The sequence below is a fragment of the Pelecanus crispus genome, chromosome 5, assembly GCF_030463565.1.
Source record: "Pelecanus crispus isolate bPelCri1 chromosome 5, bPelCri1.pri, whole genome shotgun sequence".
Classification (NCBI taxonomy): domain Eukaryota; kingdom Metazoa; phylum Chordata; class Aves; order Pelecaniformes; family Pelecanidae; genus Pelecanus; species Pelecanus crispus.
This window is the reverse complement of record NC_134647.1, coordinates 27410880-27425751: the sequence shown is the minus strand read 5'-3', so window position 1 is coordinate 27425751 and position 14872 is coordinate 27410880. Positions and strand designations below refer to the sequence as shown.

The window sequence follows — 14872 nt, the reverse complement described above, 5'->3', positions numbered from 1 at the left end:
TCACCCTATTCAGTCTAAAAATTGTAAAAGCTGGGGGGGGGGTGTGTGTGTGTGTGTTTGTATTAATCTCTTTTCAAATGAGGAAAAGAGAAGTCTGATATAACCTGCATTCTGTAAAAAAGCAGAATTGAAGACAAGCAGGTGAAATGAAGACACAACACAAGTTGCTTCAAGTGAGTGTTAGAAGTTAGGTTGTTTGCTCCATAATACATGCACTCCTGCATTTTGGCTTACAGTGCGGAATCAACCCTTCTTCTTGTTCCTCTTGCGCTTGCACAGAGGATTTGCACTGTGTTGAAATACTAAATAAGAGATTTTTGACATATGAATGCCCTCCCCCCGCCCCAGTTAGCGCACCCAGATTTTTCTTGATCTTCATCAGTAAAACAGATCTAAAACATCAGCCAACCAAACAACTGAAAACAATTCCCAAAGAATCCCCAACTATGCAAGGAATTGACTAAAAATCGTAGGTGATGTAGTGGGATCATCTCAGACGCCCCAGTAATTGGAGCAGCAGGCACTCTCTATTCAGGAAGGTGTACAAATAGGTACATAAATACATTTTGCAGGGCAAGATTTTACAGTTGCAGAACTGTGTGTACTTCTGAATATTTTCTAATTCTCATCAGTCTGCTTTCGTAAAAATTAAACCCATTAAAAATTTCAAAACCAAACTTTTGTAACATTATATCTTTAATCTTATCAGTTGCAAATAATTTTGTCCTCTGAAAAAATGACAGGTTCCTTTGTAAGAAAATTCCCTGGAGTCTTTGGTATGCCAAATCAGAAATGAAATATCTAAGAAATTAAGTATCAACATCACTGTTGTGCCACAGCCAAACAAGCAATACTTCTGAAATGAAAAAGATACTTCGGCTCAGCCCATTGGAGAGCAGTGATGCAGTTAATCAAATAATCTGTCGAGCTACAGCGTTCACTCAACATTGCAGAGCCATCCAGACATTTCCTGATGTAGCTTCAGTATCCTGAGAAAAGTATGTTGTAGCTTATTTCAGTGCACATTTGTGTTTGAGATGAAAAGCTTTATATTTATAGCTTCCATTTGCTTCTCATCTTTGTATAGAAACAAAATTGGTTTTCCTTAGAATGTGTCAAACAGATTTATTTCATGTAACAACCTTTCATTGTATAAAACCCAGCCATTTTTCAGACAGGCCTGAAGCACAAGAAAAAACATTTTACAAAAACTAAAGGTATTCAAAGGGTTAATAGATACACTGCGCTGTCTGATTTGCATGTAGGTTTGCAGTGGAATTTTTCTAGAACAGAGCCCTACGGGTTTTCCAGCTCATTTCTCAGTAGACTGCACAACTGGTGAGAAAGTAGGTATTTTGTCTGACAGCCATTAGAGTCTCATTATTCAGCAAATGTGGAGATAAAACAAAAAAGATTTTGAAATCCCTTATCAAAGTTAGCTAACTCTGTTTTAATGTGTGTCAAGAAACAATCTAATGCTCTTGGGTTTTTTGAGTGATGCTGAGATGCAGGACAGAGTGCTTACAAATGCTGTAAAGGTTGTGACCACTAGTGACTTAATTGCTTTCCTGCTATTGCCTTTATGGCATGTATTACTCATAGTGTTCATCTTTTTCTTCATAAAAAGGATAGTTAATTGTGTAAGTGCATGCTTTATTCCTTTATAGCAGTGTGAGCCAGCAGAAGATAAGAGTTTCTGTGAAGAGCAATGTTTTGAAACTTGCTTTTCTTACTAGAGCTATTGTCTGCCTTTCTGTTCAGTAGCTTTTATGCTAATATTTTGAAGGAGGCCCTTCTTGTCCTTCTTAATTTGGTCATTGATCATCTTCTCCCTCCATATCTTATTTCAGGGCAAAGAGATGTACAGCAACTGTTGTTTCCAATATGATGACTTGTGGGTCCTCTCTCTCCACCCCAGACCCATGTCCCAGGGTAGAACCTAGGGTTTGCTTAGGCAGTCCTTCAAGTACAGTGTGGCTGAGTAAGTTTTCCCCACCTTGATTTTATTTTGGCGTGGTTTCTTAATATCTCCCTTAATTACTTTCAGCCATACTTGTAACCTCTTTGACTGTGATCTCTCTACTTTCCTGTTTTTAAATGCTGCAAATTTTGTTACAGTATCTCTGTGGTACATCTAAAGCTACTGATTTTTCTTTCTCCAAATTCTTCATGACCTTCACTTTCAAAGCTCTCCATACCTTTGTATGTCTTTCGTAATATACTTTCAAGATGCTGACTTGCACCTACCACCCATCAGCCATTGAAACCAGCTTCCCAAACAGCTCCCTGCTTTTCCTGGTCCTATTTGTGAAGAGCTCCCTGCAAACAGCTGCCAGACTTACTTCTGTTACTCTCACCTCTGAAAACTTCTCTTTCTCTGTGATGGATTGAAAAACAGAAAAAAAAGCTTGTGAGAAGTCTGACTGCCACACTGGTGCCTGTGTTGATGGCCAGTTATTCTGTCTCTTGTGATTTCATACCTGTCTGTCTGCAGCTGTGATCTGTGCTCTTAAACTGAGAATCGCTGGGTCTGGGGATGACCTTGTTGTTCTGTTTGCAGAAAGCTTAGAACAGCAAGGTCAAATGATAGATTTTAGTAATGTCAACTAACTCACCTCTCTTCATCATTGTCAATGGGCATATTTTATAAAGAAGTGTAGGAAGAAAAAGTGTAGTGAGAAATTAAGTGTCACTTTTAAGTTTTATGTCAGATGTGCCAAGCATCTAAAGTGTCAAATTTTAACAGAGAATTTTATTTTTCAATAAACACATTTTTACTTTGTCTTTATTGATGCCAATTTAGCTACAGCGATAAGCTTTTCAGCAAAATTTCTTGGACTGTATACAGCTGTAATTAATGTAACTGATTTTACCTTTGCTACACAGTTGATCAGGGAAAGAGTGTTTATACAATAGTCTGACAACCTGATTGATTTCCTCTTCCCATTCTGTAATCACTGTGTGCTTCAAAGGTTGTTTAATGCAGCCCAGTATTCATAGGCATATTTGGAGCTGTTGAAATTACCTAAAAATTGCTTTCACTCAGTACAGCTCTGCTGGTTTGGGAGATATGTTTGCTTTACCTCAAAGTCTCAATTACTCTCAAAAATCAACACTTCAGACTAATACCAGTTCCCTGTAACACAACTTATGTGAACTCAAGGCTATCATAAGATAGCCTTTGCACCACATTTCCAGTAACCCATAAATAAAACATAAACCCTTCATTTCAGAAATCACTTTTGGTTTTAGTTACCCTAGGGAGTGGCATGGTCAGAAATTAATTGAAGGTGTTCAGGGTCATCAAGCTGTCCATGTTTTTAAAAGTTGTTCTTTCAGTAGTGATGTGGTATTGTAACTTCCCGCTGTAAACAAGGCTGATTGCACAAAGGATTTGCACCTAACCATGCATCAGTTCTGCTCATCAGTTGCATAGCGTTGATAACCATGCAGTGATTCAGTTATACATTAAATTATTTTGTTGCTCTGTTTCTCCTAATATAACTGGTTTAGGCTGGAAATTGCATTAGAAATTGCACGGCGCTCTCCTTCAGGTTTTTCAAGAAGAAAAGGAACACAAGTATTTACTATTTTCTTACCTTTACAAAGGAGAATCTTAAATACCTAGACTGCAAAAACCAGTTTTTCCATTATGCTCTTTTCTAAGATGGCAATATGTTCTGTTGTGTGAGCAGGTGGAAGAATTATGAAAACAAATTTCCATTTCTAGAATGGGAAATTAGGAAATCTCTCAAAAGAGCTTCGGTGTAGGGTTGTCTAGAACAGCAGTGGCCACTTTGCAATGTCTGTGTTGCCCTTCTGTTTAAGTACTTTGTGTATGGCTACTGTTCAGTGCCTGCAGCTGGGGGATGCAGTGAAGGACCTGGCACAAGGAAAGGTGTAAAGCTGAGTGCTGAATTTATAGATTTATACATGAGTTTTAGAATTTTGCTTGGTTTTATTTGTATTAAGAATCTCAATTCTGAATTAAGAATCTGAATTTTAAGTTACTTTTCCAGTGAAAGTAGTACCTGTATGTATATATTAGAACTTCTACCTAATATGCACCAAAATAATCACTCACACTAAAGCAAAACAGACAAACAAAAAAAAGTTGTTATTTCCTAGTGATGGAAAGCAATACCTATAGGCACATTTTAGTCTGGTAGGAGATAATTTTAAAACATACATTTATAGTATGCAAATATATATACGTTGTAAAATAGTAAACACACAAATCACAAAGTAAACCAAGTGATTTCTCTTAAAGGTGCCTCATAAACCAAACTGCTTAATGGAATGGTTGGGGGTCGGGGGTGGGAATATTCTTTTTGCTTTCTGGATTCATTGATCACTGGACTATGAGCCAGGGTAGAGCATTCCTGTTCAGTTGTTCACCAGGAAAGAAAACAACTGAAAAGAACAGATGTAGGTTGAGTGTCAGAGGGAAGAAGTTTTATGATAACATTTTTGCCTCTTTTTGAGCTAGGGCAAACCCCATTCACTTAGCTGGACTGGGATTTCAGCATTAACAGGTAGGTCCTGTAGATTATGCCATAGCAACTGTAGTGAGAGCGGCATGACCTGCAAAGATTGATAAATCTCTTAAGCTGGTCTTGCTCTGGGAGCTATAACCTGTGAAATTTGAACCTGTCAGATGTTATCCTGTGCTGTGTCCTGACTTTGGTACGTACAGCTGAAATGAGACAGTACTAATTAGATAAATAAGTCTTGAATTCTAACATGGTGCTGACACAAATGTAAGGCAAACAACCAGAAATATATGAAAACAACTTCAAAGCAGAACTGAAACAATGTAAGTAGGCGACAAGAGCATTGATATTACTGAACCCAAAGCAATACTTAATTAGCTAGCTTTATTTTTTCCTTGGGCTCTATTTCAAAATAAATTCAGGCTTCAGTAAGAACTTGAAATGAACCATTGATTTAATTCTCTGGAGTCTTGAGGAAAAGGGAGACTTAATTTAAAGACAGGAATTTAACACAGATGAAATATGGCCTTCCTATGTGGAAAAAGAACACAGTCAAATATAGTGCAACATTACAGGTTAGATTTTAAATGAACGCCTTGCATGTGAGTTACAATGTAAGCATTTCAGCCTGACTCTGACTCAGGTTGAATCACAGCTGCACTTTTCTGGGAGGAGGTTGGTACTGCTGTGATCTCCTGCTTCCAGCTGTGCTCTGCTGAGTGGTACAGCAGAAGCCCATGGTACAGCCCTGGTCCTGGGCAGGATGGGCTCACTCATGCTGGTCCTGGGCAGGGTGGACTCACTCATGCACTTGTTTGGCCTCTGCATGGTTCTGTTTGGCTCCGTGGGCTTGGCCCAGGTGGAAATCAGAGCAAATTTGAGCCTCTTCTCAATAGTACTTGCCTTCAGAAATAGCAAGAGGACTATAATCCTACCACTGCGTCTAACCATCTACATCTATTTTATACAGTGATTACAGTTTGGAAGTATGCATATGCATGCAGGCATTAACAGTTACATTTCTGATTTCTGCGTGGAGATACTATTTGTTAGCTCTGTGCTATAAGTACAAATAAAAGAGTAATCTTCTTCGTGCTTTGTATATACATGCGCTTTGGATTTGCTGTGCTTTGCACAGTTGAATACTTGGCATTTCTGTCTCAAACATAAAACTGTAAGTAATGGTGTTTTGAATACTGTGGATTGAAAACAATAAGCTGTTATCAAAAGCCCACTTGTAGAAGTGCAATTTTGTAATTTTAGAAGCCAGGAGAACCCAATTCTGGCCCCACTGCAGTGACAAATATGCACTTAGCTCAGCGTACTTTCTGTGGGAGTTAAACTGTATAATAACCTTACAATTATGATCTTTGAAGATGTTCTGGATTAAGCATTTAGAATGGTGGAAGGAAACATTAATTCATAGAGGGGCGTGTGCCTCTTCTTCTACACATATGTCTCCATGGATGAAGAGCTTGTTTGCGTCAGGAAGCTTTCCAAATGATGGTGTTATTATGTGAACAGAGGTTCTTTCCAAAAGCTGAGATACTGGCAGAATTGAGCCCAGCTGGATGCTGGTAACATCTCTCTAGTTTTCTAGAAGTTTTCTTGTTAGCTTGTAACACAGTATATATTCTAGAATTGCTTTGTATTATCAATAGTGAAAACACTGTAAATCTAGGGAATATTTTAAAAATTGATGTACTACATCATCTGCTGGCTGGCTAATGTGTTGGTCGACAGCAGGCTGAATATGAGCCAGCAGTGTGCCCAGGTGGCCAAGGCAGCCAACAGCATCCTGGCTTGTATCAGAAATAGCATGGCCAGCAGGAGCAGGGAGGTGATCGTCCCCCTGTACTTGGCACTGGTGAGGCCACACCTGGAATACTGTGTTCAGTTTTGGGCCCCTCAATACAAGAAAGACATTGAGGTGCTGGAGCGTGTTCAGAGAAGGGCAATGAAGCTGGTGAAGGCTCTAGACACAAGTCTTATGAGGAGCGGCTGAGGGAACTGGGGTTGTTTAGCCTGGAGAAGAGGAGGCTGAGGGGAGACCTTATTGCTCTCTACAACTACCTGAAAGGAGGTTGTAGTGAGGTGGGTGTTGGTCTCTTCTCCCAAGTAACAAGTGATAGGACAAGACAAAATGGCCTCAAGTTGCACCAGGGAGGTTTAGATTGGATACTAGGAAATATTTCTTCACTGAAATGGTTGTCAAGCATTGGAACAGGCTGCCCAGGGAAGCAGTTGAGTCACCATCCCTGGAAGTATTGAAAAGACCTGTAGATGTGGTGCTTAGGGACATGGTGTAGTGGTGGACTTGGCAGTGCCAGGTTAACAGTTGGACTCGATGATCTTAAAGGTCTTTTCCAACCTAAATGGTTCTGTGATTCTAAATGAGAAGAAGTGGGAAATGAAATTTGTCATTTTTCAGTCATCTGTTAAGTTCAGTGGTGGAAAACCATCAGCCTGTGATGGTTATTGGTGGCCTGTGTAAAATGGATCTTACACTGTTGCTCAGGATCTCACTCCACAGACACTTAATGGCAAAATAAAGAAATAAAAATCTGCTCCCTCTTGTTGTAGATGGTTTGAACAGTGAGGTTAGGGGCTGCAGGCAGGAGTGTGCATGGTGCACATGCTGCACAAGGCAGTCTCTCAGGCCAGGGGTCCACACCAGCATGCATCAGCTGGTGTTCCTGCTGGCCCTCTCCTGTTCTCTCTCTCACAGGAAGAGATGATTTCTATCTCTAGGAAGTGTTTCAAAAGCACCAATCTTTATGCTTACATTAAAAAAAAAGTGGGAAACAACATAAAAAAAAGGCCAAACTAGAAGTGTAGTCTCTATATATTAACATACAGCTTGCAGTTCTGCAGGTGTATTTTTAAGGCCTGAAATGCAAAATACTGAGTAACCTTCCTTTATTGCACTCAGGTTCACATATATCCTGGTGTTACGCCTTTTGCAGTCTGGCATAATATTGCATAGTACAAGAAGAAGAAGCCTATTTTCCTGTAATGTGAACTCACAAATGGCAGCAGTTCAGCGTGTTTCCTTTGTAGATGGTAGCACCTCTGAGAACTTTCTATATTGAAAACACTTCAATTTAGAATGTTAGCAAATGCTATTGATTAAAACCATGTATTTTATGAAGACTCAGAAGTCATATAATGTGTTCTAGATTTTTGCAGATGTGACATTACTATAGAGACGTTAAAATTGAATAGTCTATGAACTATGATTTAACAGCACTTTCTTTTGTCATACTTTATCAATCAAAATACCTTCAGAATCTGGTTTTATCATTAATTTGCTCCTAATAGTAGTCTTTGTACTTGGTCATTTTCAATGTGTAATACAGTTCATATCGTGTAATTTCAAAGTATTTTTATCGCTATTTTAAAAAATAATAATTCTTTTATTAGAATTTTCTTTCTCCTATTTTAAAAAATAATAATTCTTTTATTAGAATTTTCTTTCTACTGATTTTGAACAATCTAAAATTGATGCACTGCAATGCATTTCTGGGAAATATGCCAACAACTGTGGGCTGTAGTTTCAGGGTGCCTGTTCATAGTTTCTGTGCACTCTCAAGTGTTTGTTGTAGGGGGTACAGTCCTGTTTTCAGAATTCTTGGTAGCACAGCATTGGTCTGATATGCAGAGTGATGTTAAGACAGAGTCTGGTAGCTGTAAACATAAGGTGCAAGGACCCATAATTAAAAATAACCAAGTGCTCAAAATAAAACCTAGTTTTTCAAATCAGTTCAACACTATTTAAAACTATCTTATAGGTTTCAAATGGGATATAAGTAGTCTTTAAGAGGTTGCTGTTATGTAGATGTGGTACTTGCTTAGATGATGAAATTTCATTCCTGTTGTTCAGAGTGACAACAGGTCACTTACAGAATCATTTCTTACGTCCATTTTGTCAGGGTTGCTCATACCAGAAGCACTGTACTGTCCCCCTCCCATCCCATGTTCTTTATAGGTGAGCTTGTTTTACTGCCAGCAACTGCTTTGTGGTCACAAGGAGTGCAGCTAAACAGCTTAAAATGCAATGAGCTCTTGTAGATAACACGTAGGAAAGGAGCATTTGCATACTGGCTCTGGCATGAAGTTCCTCTTTAGGCACAGTTGGGACATTTAATCTCTCACCTTGCGATCACCATCTGTAAAGTGAAGTAATACCTGCCTACCTGTGTCATAGGAGCACAGATGATTGACTCGTGCTTGTGGAGTGATACAGGAATGCACTGAATGGACATCAGGACCATCTGATCTCCAGCTATATGGGGAATTGTTCTTGGAAAAACCTAAAAATACTAGCAGCTGTGTTCATGTGTGTAGTGTAGAACCATAATCAACTCCTGTAACTGAAATGAGGGATATCGTATGTCAGGATGCTGCTGGAGCCTTTCGGCGTCCTCCCAGTGACTTTGAGAAACTTGAGCCATTCCACAGGCAAAAGTTATTGCTTTTCAGAAATATTTTTGTAATCCCCAGTGCAAAGGCTCACACGTTTCTGAGTGCTCTCCAGTCCTTAACCCTGGCTGCCTTTGAGCTTTCTTGGGCTTCTTTCAACTGGCCAAACCTGCAGCATGACAGCAACAACAGCTGGCATGAATTTGTTGAAGTCATTGGTATTTCACTTAAATAACCTTAAAAACAGGAAAATCACCTCTTTTGTCAAATTACACACATTTAATGGTAGGATTTTAACAAGATTTCAAGGATGCTGCTGTCCTGTATAAAATGAGATTAATTAGGCCCATGTTGCATTAGGTTCACTAAAACCACAGGACTACTACTGTATGATTTCTTTTGTGTGCAGCGTATTATGACATAGGTATTTTGCTTCTTTTAGAAGATAAAGGGAAAGCAAAACCCAATAGTGCAAGTCAGCAGTCCAGTACAGAAGTGGGTTCTTTTCTTCCCAAACCTGGAGTGGCAGCAGTGGCACCCGTAACACCTGCCTCATCCTCCAAGAGCACGAATGGAGCTCCTAATGCAGTTTCTGAGTCAGAAGAGGAAAAAGCCAAAAAACTACTTTACTGTTCATTATGCAAAGTGGCTGTGAATTCTCTGTCACAACTAGAAGCCCACAATACAGGTGAGTATGCATACAGTGCAAGTCAGTTGCATGTTACCATTTTTAAAATTCAGTGTAACAAGCTGGTTTTCTGACACCGTGGTAGCCACGCTTCACTGAAGAGTCTTTAAGTTAAAACTCACAATGGCAAGTTACAAAAACATTTCTGTTAATGACAATGTCATGTGTGGTCTTTGATATTTTATTACATTTTTTTAAACTGTCCTCCATGTACTCTAGAAGCTTTTAGTTGTCAAAATACCTACAGTTCATGTTACCTAATCAGATTCCATCATACTTCCATAGTGAGGATCATAGTATGATCATAGTGGTTTCTGTAACACCAAGGTTTCTAAAATGTCAGTTCTCGATCTCTTTCATATTTCATCTCACTATCTCTGGTGTCTGATTTTTTTGCTGGTACAACTTATAGTAATTTTTGGTATTTGATATTTTTGATAATTTTATGGTGGGCTCCTTAGATTTCCTAGATGTCCTAGAATCTTTTGATTATTGCAAATTAGATATGTGAATTAGATATGCTCCCTTTAAAAGGCCACAAGCAGCAATCCCTAATGTGCTCGGGCTGCTCTGTGGTGTGCTGGTGATGTAAAGCTTGTTAACAAACCATTGACACTGGTTTTACAACTGTAATCTATTCTTGAAATAGCCAAAGCAGCCATTTCTTCCAAATCAGAGGACACTTATTGAAGTATTCCTGTTCCTAGGCAGGTTTTGAGTGATTGCTGTGGTTCCTCTCCCACTTGGCTTCACCCTTTTTCATGATTCACCAGCTGCATGGATTTTGGCAGAAGAATAAGCAACAAACACCTTGGCCATACAGCCACACACTGCCCTCAAACAGAGGCAGTGGTCCAGCATGCCTGTTGTTCCCTTTTTGTACAAAACCTTCTTCCATTGTCTGGCTTCCCTTTACATCAAGGAAGTGGGAACTACAGTGACCAAAACCAGCGTAATCATTAATCCCAATCTGTGATGACTTTAACCATTCTGTCTTGAAGAAAAATGTGTTACAAAAAGTCCCAAGGCTAATGGACGTGGTCCTATGTTGCTGATCATTAACTCACCTGTGTCTCCTTGCCCATTAGGCTCCAAGCACAAGACCATGGTCGAGGCTCGGAATGGTGCTGGTCCCATCAAGTCTTACCCTAGACCTGGATCCCGGCTGAAGGTGCAGAATGGCAGTAAAGGCTCAGGACTGCAGAACAAGACGTTTCATTGTGAAATCTGTGATGTCCATGTTAACTCAGAAATTCAACTTAAACAGGTAGCTTGCATGTATCTGGGGCTCCCTTGGTGGTTTTAGTTGCACTGCAGTATTGTAGGTGGGATGTAGGTCTGTGTGAAGATGTTTTGGCAAAAAGTGAACTTACTTCTTTTCTGTCATCCCACAACTATTTCTAAATAGTTCACCATAGGTCAAGTTCACCTAATTGTTTCAGCTGGGAAAAAATGGGCTGGAGAGTCATAAAGCAGAGGTGGACAAGGTGTCAGAATCAATGAATAACATAGCAGATCTAGTTTAAAAGTTTGCTGTGGTTCAAGAGAGACATTTGAACTTTGGTCTCCCAAATGGCAGAAATTCTGGGTTGAGGTTCCCTGGATTCCTCGTTTGGTCCTGTTTCAATCTGCCAGGATACTTTTTAATACTATGTGAGAAAGAGAATGTGACTTGAATCTATTGGTTTAGGACAATCAGCAAGAGGGTAGTACTGTAGATATGTCTGAATTGTGTAGAGCAACGTTATCATTAACCATGTAATTGTATGAACGTGCAGCTCTGCTCTGTCCGAGCCAGTTAGCCCTGGGTTCAGAGCTGTGCCAATACAAATACATTGTTTCTGATACCTAAACAGGAATCTCTAACTGGATGGTGCTGTGCTCTGTGGACGTGTCCTGTCATTCCCTGTTATTTCAGTTATCTCTAAGATAGTATTAAATTGCATGGTGTAGACATATCCCTGGGTACTGGTTCTTCTGTCAGCTCATATTGAATTATTTATACAAGTGAACAGCATCAGCGAGACTGAAATTTACCTCCTACTTCTGAATATCCCCATGACCTAGTGATTACAGCTCTGCCTGGTTCAAAGCTCCTCAAGTGGAAAAAGGAAATACTAACCAAAATATCAATAATTTGCAGAGCCTGTCTCGGATCACAGAATTCGCTGTATTTGATTAGTTTCTGATTCTCTATTTGATGTGCTCCAAATTGTTATGTTTAATTTAGCAAAACTCATCTTTGCTCTCTCTAAAGAACCTGCTTTATCTTACAAACAGGGGCTTAGGCATATCCTGCTGATAAATCAATTTCAAACTCAAAACTGAGAAATGTTTAAACAGCTAATTAAATGTGAGAATATTTATTTCAGCACATTTCCAGCCGAAGGCATAAGGACAGAGTTGCAGGAAAGCCTCTGAAACCTAAATATAGTCCTTACAACAAACTGCAGCGCAGCCCAAGTATTTTAGCAGTAAGTATTTTTATTTCTCATCACTGTCTATGTGAATTTGTGACCCTGGGGACTCCCACTGCACACAGACAGGAACATGACAGACCTGACACTTCGGCAGCATTTCTCCGCCTGCAGGCTGAATCTGCATGGGGATCAGATTTGAAGATAGTTATGTATTCTGTCTGCCCAAAGGCACGCAGACAGCACTGCAAGTGTTATTTACTGCTAGGAAGAAGGGAATAATCAGTGGAATGGGGAATGAACCGTGTGCCCCGTGGAAAGGTATCGACTCTGCTGGGCTAGTGCATTTCTCCTTGAAGGCTGCAATGTATATAGTCTGTCTTTCTGGGCACCTGAGATAACTCTCAGTTATGACAGATGCAGTCAGGGAAAAGGACATGAGACATTAAGAAACAAAAATACCAATGCTCATTCTCTGCATACAGCAAAACAGAGTGCTGTGTGGATGTATTATGTTGGTGCGAAAGAGTTATCAGGTGTTCAGGAGAATTGATTGCCTATCTGCATGCTCGGGCTGTGTCTGTCGCTGGCTATCAAAACACCTCTCCTGCCTTTGTGCCCCCAGCTGGTCCCCTTTCACATCCACCTGCATTTCCAGGAATTCCCCAAGCTGGTTCTGCCAGTCAGCTGCAGCCGGAGTTCAGGCTGGCTCTAGCACAGCACAGATTGTATGTTTACTTGCTCGTGACTCAGCCTGTGTTTTATTCATTAGGGAAAAGTGCATGCCACCTATGGCACAAAAACAATTTATAGGTTGGAAAGAGAGAGATGCAAATGTGTGTGCGCAAGAGTAAGCATGTGAATAGCCTTTAAAAGCTGAAATATTAGTATGTCTTTGTAATTGCACAGAGGCAAATTAAAATGCTGCAGGCTTTCTCTAAGTCTCCCATTTGATAGGTTCTGCACACACTAATCTTCTGCACTTGTGTAATACATCATTTTATAATCTGTTGCATAAGGAGAGACCTCCACATTTTATAATCTATTGCGTAAGGAGAGACCTCCACTAATGATATAAAGGAAGGACATGAGTATCTTTGCCCCAACAAATGTGTGATTGTGGTGCAAACCATTTCCAGTGAGATTGTAGTGTATATATTTCTGGTTAGCTTTTTCACCACAAGCACCAGCAACCACTGTAGATCATAAAATGAGTAATAATTCCTTCAGAAAGAATTCTTTATGATATTGATCTTAAAAAATATTTCTATTTTGAAAAGAGCAGCTCTGCATTGGCAGGTAAAAAGCTGACTGGACTAATACTAGTTTCCCATCTTGACCACTTTACTTTTCTACAATACATTTTTGCAAGTGGAAAATTTGACTTTTGACATTGAAGTCTTAATTGTGTTTCTTTAATATTTCTTGCACAGTTATGAGTTATATATTTAATGTTGTTCACTTGCAAATTATGCTTCCTTCTAAATGTCAGTGTGACTGCCCCTGCACTCAAGACATTTGTGTATCTTTAAATATACAATTTGGTTGCTTTAATTGCCTTGGGAGTAAGAAGACAATGTGGGTAAAATTTCTAAGCAGCTGACATGAGGCTTCTGTGAGAAACCATGGCGTGCCCTTTGTCAGGGTTCATTTTTTTCCCTCATGTAAAAGCGGGCTTGAGGAGAACTGTGTTTACATTGCTTTTTTGTGTGTGTTTTATTCCAGGCAAAACTTGCATTCCAGAAGGACATGATTAAGCCGCTGGCACCTGCTTTCCTTTCATCTCCTCTTGCTGCGGCTGCAGCTGTATCGTCGGCTCTGTCCCTTCCTCCCCGTCCCTCTGCCTCCTTGTTCCAGGCACCTGCAATACCACCAGCTCTCCTCAGGCCAGGCCATGGTCCCATCCGTGCAACACCTGCCTCCATACTTTTTGCACCATACTAATTTATTGATGTGAAAAAGAGATAACTACGGCCAGTAGAAAGGGTAAAAGAAAAGCAGGAAAGGGGTCAAGATTTTAAAATGTCTTTCTCTTTTGAAATGCCATCCCGCTTGACACCTCAACCACCCACACCATAAAATTCATCACTGAGGGTACTGCATTTTGCAATCTAGACAATTCTCTTTCTCAGTCTCTCTCTGTCTCTCCTTTTTTAATCCAAATAGGGAGTGATTTACTAAAAACTTAATTGCTCATAAAATTTATACCATTAGAGATTCATGCATCTATTAACTTTTTTTTTTTTCAACGTGTGTGATGCACTTTGGAATCAAGGAACGTAAAATATTTTCCTGACAGACTTGAAAACTAGGGTCTTCCTTGCTCACACTTATGTAAATACTTCTCTGAAAACCAATGGGGTATAATCTAATGTGGAAAAAAAGGTAGATGAACCAAATGCTTGATTGTGGATAACATCTCAAAAATTAATTGCGTCTTTTTTTTTTTTTTTTTCCCAGTGTGCTCTTGTTGACAGGGATTGTGTACTGTCCTAGGCCCCAGTACTGGTGTATCTTGTGTAGTACTAAAGATGTATCACATGTCTGATTTTAATATTTTTAGTTTCTGTGCAGATGTTTGAAAGCAATGCAGCGCTGAAGCTTTTAATTATTTCTTTTGTATCACATTTTATTTAGAGAAATTAAAAATAGAAAGCCATATAACATATAGTTAAGATTACTACTTGTTTGCTACTTTCATTTAACTTATTTTTGTTGTTTCCTCACTGGTGTTGCTAAGCAATGTTTAAAGAGAAAAAAAAGCTTTTCAATTGCACATTACCAGAGCTCACATGCATTGTTCAAGACGACAATGGATCCATGTATTTGTACGTAAATACCTTTTTCTTCAT

The 14872-nt window shown here is 39.5% G+C and overlaps 1 protein-coding gene across 3 annotated transcripts in view; it reads left to right on the top strand.

Moving 5' to 3' along the window:
* ZNF385B (zinc finger protein 385B) overlaps positions 1-13964 on the top strand; it is a 143967-nt gene extending 130003 nt beyond the window's left edge. For all 3 annotated transcript variants that reach the window (XM_075710994.1, XM_075710995.1, XM_075710996.1), the window contains 4 exons: positions 9358-9603; positions 10692-10870; positions 11976-12077; positions 13746-13964. In XM_075710994.1, coding sequence (XP_075567109.1) covers positions 9358-9603; positions 10692-10870; positions 11976-12077; positions 13746-13964 — 746 coding nt within the window. The remainder of the gene's footprint in view (positions 1-9357; positions 9604-10691; positions 10871-11975; positions 12078-13745) is intronic.
* Positions 13965-14872: the final 908 nt, after the last annotated feature.